This window comes from Sinocyclocheilus anshuiensis, unplaced genomic scaffold, assembly GCF_001515605.1.
Source record: "Sinocyclocheilus anshuiensis isolate Anshui unplaced genomic scaffold, SAMN03320099.WGS_v1.1 scaffold143, whole genome shotgun sequence".
NCBI classification, from domain to species: Eukaryota; Metazoa; Chordata; class Actinopteri; order Cypriniformes; family Cyprinidae; genus Sinocyclocheilus; species Sinocyclocheilus anshuiensis.
In genome coordinates this window covers 346571-355176 of record NW_015548197.1, presented here as the reverse complement: position 1 = coordinate 355176, position 8606 = coordinate 346571, and the positions used below count along the sequence as shown (strand labels likewise).

General features: G+C 36.5%; 1 protein-coding gene and 1 pseudogene across 1 annotated transcript; both read right to left on the bottom strand.

Annotated features, from left to right (window-relative positions):
- Window positions 1–1799, bottom strand: part of LOC107653226 (E3 ubiquitin-protein ligase Itchy-like) — a 29504-nt pseudogene extending 27705 nt beyond the window's left edge.
- A 1136-nt stretch (window positions 1800–2935) lies between these two features.
- On the bottom strand, window positions 2936–7107 carry LOC107653224 (uncharacterized). Its single transcript, XM_016439894.1, has 5 exons — window positions 7018–7107; window positions 4556–4882; window positions 3726–3764; window positions 3294–3554; window positions 2936–3179 (listed from the first exon to the last, which is right to left on the bottom strand). The coding sequence occupies exons 1-5, from the start codon at window positions 7052–7054 to the stop codon at window positions 3040–3042; spliced, it is 804 nt and encodes a 267-aa protein (XP_016295380.1). The 5' UTR covers window positions 7055–7107; the 3' UTR covers window positions 2936–3039.
- Window positions 7108–8606: the final 1499 nt, after the last annotated feature.

Genomic DNA, 8606 nt, shown 5'->3' with positions numbered 1-8606 from the left:
TGCACCAAGAGCTTGTAACACTCCAAAGAGAAAGGAAAAATTTAAATCACATCATATGACCCCTTTAAAGGTAATGTATTACAATGTTGCGTTGCTCCATAAAAAGTAACTAACTGCGTTACTTAGTTACTTTTTATGGAAAATAATGCATTATGTTACTTTTGTGTTACTTCGTGTCACCTGGGCTGGGCTTGCTTATTTGTTATTTTAATAACAAAAACACGTAAGCTATATTTTTGGCAGCGGCTTAACACAGCAAAAGAGAAAGAAACTTACATTCACAAAATTCAAATCACAAATAATACTACTAATGATAAAGAACGGGTTGAATGTTAACCACTTTCGTTTCCATATAACTATAAACTATGATAAAAGTTGATCAATAATTTATTTCTGTGATGCAAAGCTGAATTTCCATCATCATTACTCCAGTATTAAAGTGTCACATGATCTTCAGAAATCAGTCTAATATGCTGATTTATTATTAGAATTATCAACAGATGTGCTGCCAAATATTTTTCTGGAAACTGTGATACTTTTTCAGGATTCTTTGATGAATAAAAAGTTTAAAAGAACAGCATTTATTCAAAATATACATCTTTTCTAACAATATAAATCTTTGCTATCACTTCTTAACAATTTAACACATCCTTGCTGAATAAAAGTTTAATTTCTTTCAAAACAAGAAAGAATAAAAATTTACTGACCCCAAACTTCTGAACGGTAGTGTATATTATTAGAAAAGATTTCTATTTTAAATAAATGCTCTTCTTTTTAAATTTTTATTCATCAAAGAATCCTGAAAAAAGTATCACAGGTTCCAAAAAAATATTAAGCAGCAAAACAGTTTCCAGCACTGATAATAAATCAGCATATTAGAATGATTTCTGAAGATCATGTGACACTGAAGACTGGAGTAATGATGCTGGAAATACAGCTTTGATCACAGAAATAAATTACAGTTTAATGTATATTAAAATATAAAAACGTTATTTTACATCATAATAATAATATTTCACAACATTACATTTTTTCCTGTATTTTTGATCAAATAAATGCAGCCTTGATTAGCTCCTGTAAGAAACATTAAAAATCATTCTGATCCCAAACTTTTGACCGGTAGTGTAGGCCTACATAATATTCACAGTACACACACACATATATTATGTAAACAAAAACTTTATTTTGGATACGATTAATCGCGGTTAAACGTTCGACAGCACTATTTTATATGAACCATAGTAGTACGATACCACGGTATTCTTGGAACTACCATGGTACCATATCAATATACCATAGTATTAACATTGTGCTTTCGATTATAGCAAAACTCCAGTAACTATCTTTTGGGCAGAAACTATTTTTACCGCGGTATTTTTGGAAGGCTAAACGTTGATGGAGATCAGTTTAGCAGCTTCAGGACAAACCTGTTTAGCTAGGAAACATTTAAATCATCAAACCAGCAACAAACTGAGATAAACGCTCAGAAACATCTTCAGGTACATGTTATCGATCCTCACTGACAAATCTGAGCTATTTATATGAGATTCAAATAATCGAAGTGATTGGTCGAGCTGTCAACACGACTCCGTGTCGCTTATAACGCAATAGCGGTAAACTACAGCACACAGTCTCGATCAGCTGGCAGCCTCTTACCCGAATCTATCGGTGGGTCAGATGTGAGACGTGAAGCCGAACCGATCCGTCTTCGGATAGTTTATTAGACAATCCTTACCGAGCGACTCCGGCTCAGATCAGGAATGAACTTCCGCCATCTTCACGGCAACACGTCATCAAAGACGCCGCTCTGAAATCAGCGCTTCCACTCGCTTGTGGCTAGAAGCGATACAGCAAAAACCGGAAGTTAACAAGAAATTTAATTTTCTACCTATTAGATAGTTTTATTAACGTCTACGCCTACCCCAACCCAAAACATACCCTTTACAATAATGCAAAAATAGTCATTATTGTTGTGCAGTGTGAGAAAAATTACGGTATATTGATGTGCGCATGCCCAGTAGTTTTTGCTGTATGCCATCTAGCCCTTCCACTCCAGCCGAAGTCAGTTTGACGCGAGTCGCATTCAGTCGTTCTCCACTGAGCCCCATTCAAATCTCAGAACGTATTTTTTTTCTTATTACAGACGTTTGTATGAGGAAAACGTATTATCCTTCTAACATGTTAATTTTAAAGATTTGTTTTTGGTATAAATATAACAATCCGCTACGGAAATCTATAAATAATATATATTTTTAAACGGCTCATTAAGTAATAATAATCGAGACAGAGATTGGTCCATCCTGACCTGAGAAAAGCCACGTGACCAAGGCGTCTATGCCCGAATAATGAAATTGCATTATAAAAGCACACAGTGAAGTTGTGCGTTCACACTGAAAATTCCAAAAAGAAAAAGTGCACTTTAAATACCCGGATGATGCACTTAAACTAAGTGTGGAATGTTTTTTTTGTGTGTGTTTTTTTAATGCAGTCATATTACAGCCACGCTGGACACTTCATGCACTCAACTGTCGCAGCTTTAATTATGTAGCGAGGGGGAGGGGCTATTATGAATGACAAAATAACCTTATATAATTCATACACTACATTGTTGAGTGCATAGTGTATAAGTGCATAGTGCATAGTGCGTCATTTGGGACGCAGCTGGTGATATGTTCATGCTACCAGTTAATGCTGTTGCAGCATATTAAAGTTTTAAACAAAACGAAAACTTTAATACATCATCAATGATAATAATAACAGTCAAACGAAAAATCAGTACATTTATAGACATTATTGCATATACTCACTCACACACGAATATGCTTACGTTTTACTATGTGCATAAATGAGTGCATTTTATATTTGCAAAGCATACAGGTCACATTTACTCTAGTAAAGTTAAATTATTCGACCAGATCTATACTTTTATCTCCACAGCAATAAATAAAGAATACTGCATCCAACAGGTGCTTCACACATGTGTATCTCATGGTACCAATGTCATATTTAACACCCTGCAAACTCTTGTGCAAGTCACCATCACACAGAAGCAGCAGCTCTTCTCCGAGATGAGCAGAACCTCAGATTCTCAATAAGAAACCCAACAGTGGTGATTCCCACCAGACCAGACAGAACCAGACGAATCAGAGCCTCAGTGACGCCACAGTGATCCAGACAATCTGAAAGAGAAGAGACTTGTCCATAAACATCTTCTGTAGAAAAAAAGGCCATTGCACTTTGCACAGATGTCATTGTAGTAGGAAAAGAGTTTTGTGGTGATTGATTTCTCACACCTTCCTGTCGTGGGCAGATCTCTTTCATGTGAAGACGGACGCTCTTATTGCTCACTGGATTCACAGCCGTGCAGCTGTAGGTCTCTGGATCGTTATAATGAAGCTCTAATGGTAAACTGAGGTTGATGCTGAGATCAGGATTGCTGGTCTGGTTCAGCATTTCACTCCCTTTATACCACGAGATAGACACGTCTCGATCATTCTTCACAGAGCAGACCACAGAGCAGAAATCCTCCGTTGCTTGTGGCTGCTTTAAAGTACCTGCAGAGATTTGTTTTGTATAGGTTACATTTCAGTGTTAAAGTTCAGGCAGTCTTTATTTTGTTGCTTTACTGACTCAAAAACAAGCTCCTGCCCCTCTCGTCCAGCAGTGATTTAGAGGAACCCTACAGGACAAGATAGCAACCAAGTGAACTGACTAAAAAGACTCACCTGTGGACCGGTGCACAATAGCAGGTACAGACACCGGTGCTTTAGGAGAAGAAAAAAGTTGTACATCTTTTAATAGCCACATTTTGCAGAAACCATCCAATCAAACAGATATTTATATAATAATAGCCTTCCTGATAACGTTCGGGGTTCAGACACACTCTCTCTGTTTAAATCTAGATTAAAGACACATCTCTTTGGCCAAGCATTCAAATAATGCATCTCATAATCTTGTACTGCAGTTATATCTGATCAAATGCACATTATTATTCTTTAGTTTGGGTTAAACAAATCAATTTTGCTTGGTTGGAATAGCAGCTACGCTAATTATGTCTCTATTTGTTTCTCTGTTTCTGCTGGGATTGACATCCCGTGGTAACTAGGATTTACACAAGCTTCAGTCACCACTGATAAGCTACCACTAAATATTGTATAATCTTAATTTGCTGTAAAGTTGCTTTGCAATGATTTGTATCTTGAAAAGCGCTGTACAAATAAACTTGACTTGACTTGACTTATGAATTAAGTAACATCTTATCTACAACATTATTTATAGTTCTAATGTGACAATATTTGAATATTATTGTAACCAATTAATATAACGTAGGAGATAATGCAGAAGTGTGAATTAGCTGATTTTAAAGCACGATGTTGAGTGCACACCTAGCCATGGATTATCTCACTTATACCATGATCTTTTGCCATTCTGCAGACAATATTATAATATTGTCCGCTGAATGGCAAAAGATCATGGTATAAGTGAGATATTCCATGGCTAGGTGTGCATTAGGCTGCATTATTTATTGTTTGTTTCGGCAGCAGCTGTAACTTACCGTATACATCAACTCTGATCTTCCTCTCAGAGATGTCTAACCTGTTGGTGAGAGATACTTCATAAACTCCAGAATCACTGGTACTGATATTCCAGATGGTCAGTAATCCGCTCTCTTGATCTAGTCGCAATCGGTCAGCAAGTTGTTTTTCATAATGGGTAAAAACGTTCCCCTTATTCATCTGTGCTATACGTGTGGTAAGATCACCTCTTTTAAAAAACCATATTGTCTCAGTGTTTTTATTTAGTTGAGTAGCTCCTGTGTGTAGAGTGAGAACATCTCCTTCCATCACTGTCTTCACCTCATTCCATCCACCGCTCACTAGATCTGAAACAGTATGAAAATGCATTAAATATGTGCTATATTTTGTTGGTCTGTGTTTGTAATACTTGCCTTCTTTTCTTCTGAGGTCAATAAGCATACAGTAATTGTTTGAACTGACTGTTAAGTGAAGCACAATGAGCCTCTGACATTTGAAACTACTTCTGTGTTTATTTAATGCTTTAATTTAATTTGTATGAGTGAGCAGAAATGTGTTTCCTAATCAAAAATTCTGGCATTATAATAGCAACAAGATTGCATTCTGTCAGCTTTGACAACTCTAATACACTACATTTAATCATTTAGCAGACAACAGTTATCCAAAGTAACTTACAAATGAGGAACATCACAAGCAACTTGTCATAAACTAAATCATCTGAAGACTTAATCCTCAATACAAGTTGCACAATGTCAGTTTTCTAAGAGCCTTTTGTACTATTTAAAAAAAAAAAAATGTAAAAGGAGGATAAAAATATATGTATTTTAAAGTATATGAGCAAACACTCACACTAAATATGAATGGGCAAAGTATGTGTTCTATAAGGGTTAATTGAAAGTGATTTCTTTGTATATTTCTACGTTAGTCCTGCATGGGGAAAAAAATGGGCCATGTCCAAGATGGCTAAACAGAAAGCTTTTAATGGTCTTCTTAACCACAAATTACTGGTGGGACATTAGAAAGAAATAAGCAAATGCACTAAAACATTGCTGCCTCAGAAAAACATCATTCTGTTTTTGGCAGAATATGAGAAGCTTGATTCAGATTTGTGTGGAGTTATGAATCACAATAAAATACAAGTTGCATGGCGGTGCTCCAGTGCTGTGTCTTTGAATATCTGGTGAGAAATGCAACAATAAATGCATCTCTACCACAGAGAAGCATGAAGGAAGATGTGGAGCCTTTTCAGCTGCTGCTCAGTTAAAACTCAATTAACGCTTTGGAGTATGAATATCGCAGAATGGCTTACTTCCCACAATTGAAAAGTTGTGATCAGAAAATGCTCCTGCCCACACTGCAATGACAAGTAGTGGCTTGAGAACAATCCATCAGGCTCATGTTTTGGTCTGGTCAGAGTCCAGATTTGTACCCTAGAGCTGGGAGACATTTTTCAACTACTAATAAACTGACTGAATCCATCAGTATTGAGTAAAACAACATTGACTCTTCTTCCTGTAAAGAGATGCCTACAAGTTCACTCACCCACCTTAAACATTTAAAGAAAGCAAAGGGAAAGGCTAATTTCCTGATCAGTGAATTGAGGTTCTGCACGATCCTCTTCACTAATATCCTCTGCTTCTCAATCGAGCTCAAAGTGATAAGCGATATTAACGATGCCGTTGTTTACAATACAACCGGAGCACATGCCGCTGAGGTGAGGGGCGGGACGTTTAGACACACACTAGTCACAACACACTGGACCCTTTAAAATAGTAAAGTGTGCACCATTCATAGCTATTTAGCCAGTTTCTGGCTTAGTCCTTTGTGTGCGTGTAAGTTTTCCACAGAATTTAACATTTGTGTTGACTTGTCTTTGTTTGATTGTTTGCACTGCAGGTTTGAAACCTAAAGGACTTGCACTTGTGTGACTTCCTCCCACCTCTGAACCACAAAGATGCCCATTACTGCCGTCAGTTCTCAGACATCACCCTTTCTGTTAAAGTGACGCATGCATAGATTTTTGCTTTGTTTTATGATATGTGTGTATAATGCAGCAACCAGAGGTGAATTTACTGAGTTTTTTCAAAGACAAAGACTTGACCAATTTCTTCAAACTACATTTGAATATAAAATGATTAGAAACAGAGCCTACTCACAACATCCTTATACTCTTATGATATTTGTTGCAGTTTGTGCATCAAAGATACTGAACAAAGTATATGAACACACTAAAACTCGAGGTTAAGCAAGGGAGCATTTCTAGATTGACTCTACGAGACTGTAGAACGGTGATGGTCCATTCTGATGTGAACGGCAAGTTTTATTAAACACGTTTACATTGCTTGTTGCATATTTTAAGAATAGAAGAGTACAAAATGCAGTACACTGACTAGCAACTACTGAACCAGTTTTATTAGGTTAACCGACCAGAGAAAATGAATTAACATCGAATGACAAAAAATATTATGTGGTTATATCTTACCTTTAACATTGATGAAAATCACAATGAAAACCCACATGCTGATGAACACCTGCAGGTACTATCTTGAGGTTGTGTCTTCTCGTCAGATCTTCTCAGTGAAGATATACTGCCTGTGTTACATGTCCACTGTCTGTTTGCACCTTTGTTTAACCTAGTTTCCTGTTTCCTGTCTCTTTTGTGGTCTTTTTGTAGATATTTTGCCTCCTCTCATTACTCAGATAGGTGTGTTTCGTTATTACTCAGTGTATATATGTTTGCTGTGTTCTTTAGTCAAGTTTCGTATTTTGTGGATGTTGTTGGTGTCCTCAGTTCTGCTCTTGGGATTCCTAGTTCCAGTTCTGCTCTTGAGATTCCTTGGTTTCTCTTCCTTGTTTTTTTAATTATTGTATATTTGATTAAAGTTGCATTTTGATCTTACTCAATTTGTTCACATTCTCTGTTTGAAATCATGACATGCTTTTAATTTACTAAAGTCACATTTAAAGCTAAAACAGAGAGTTCCCACACATTTGAGAAATTGATTTTCACTTTCCCAAATATTAGTGTTTATCGTTTAGAACTAATATTTTAGAGCTACTATTTTACTATACTATAGAAAAAGATGAATTCACTCTTGCTGTAGGTTCTATCATTACACCACTAGATGGCGACCAATGACTGTCTTTAGTGTGTTGAGAGAGGCCTGGGCCCTGCCTGTAACCCTCAATGAAACCAGAGTCAGTCATAATACTACTAAAGGATTTCACCCCCCCAAAAAAAATCACTTTGTCACTTATAAAACAAACACTTTTAGACTTATCTCAATATTGTTGTACTGTAGATACGGCTAGCAAATTGCTGTCTTAGTTTTGTATGTTAGGTTTTGAAATGAGTACGTAATTTGCAAATTAGCCTGTAGTTTTTTTTGTGTCTGAGTGAGAAATGAATTCATGTCATTTGACAGATGTAGTCACTGAATGCATTTTGTGCCAAAGCAATGACAGCCTAAATGATCACAGTTTAGCTCACATAGACTGATGCTGTGTGCTCACTGTGTGAAGGCTGGAGAGTTTTGGAAAAGTGACTTTTGGAAAGCGAAGAATTGAACAATGGGTCAAAGGCATTGTGAAAAAAAAAAATGTAACTGAAATACATTATGTTGCAAGTCCCAGAGCAGGCCTAACGTGGGCAAATGTAAGTTTTAATATTACATTTTTTGTTGTTTTATCATGCTCTCAATAAACTTTCTAGACCTAATTTTCTAAAGAGAAAAAAACTGATACACATTTCTCTGGTCATCTGTCAAACATTGACTATCTTGTCTAGGGCTCTAAGCCAGTCCCTTCAAATACGGGAATAGTCCCATATCTAAAGGTACATTTATGCGTACCGTATCAAATCGATACGATTTGTCCCGTATGTTACAAAGGCCAAGGATTTTTCAGGGTGGATACTAACAATTATAATGAAACAAATTTCACAAGTATTAGAGAAGCTCATTTGCGTGGCTCACGTCCGCCCTTTGAACACAAGAGGTTCTCCAGATGTAGGGCTGAATGGGAAAGTTATCAATAATAGGTCTGTCCACTAACTAATGATGAAATATACAT

Excerpts from the sequence above, each read along its gene's own strand:
- LOC107653224 (XM_016439894.1), bottom strand. The coding sequence starts at position 7,054 with ATGTGGGTTTTCATTGTGATTTTCATCAATGTTAAAG. Across the intron at positions 4,883-7,017 it reads GATTTTCATCAATGTTAAAG|ATCTAGTGAGCGGTGGATGG; the intron begins GTAAGATATAAC and ends ATACTGTTTCAG. Across the intron at positions 3,555-3,725 it reads TATTGTGCACCGGTCCACAG|GTACTTTAAAGCAGCCACAA; the intron begins GTGAGTCTTTTT and ends AAATCTCTGCAG.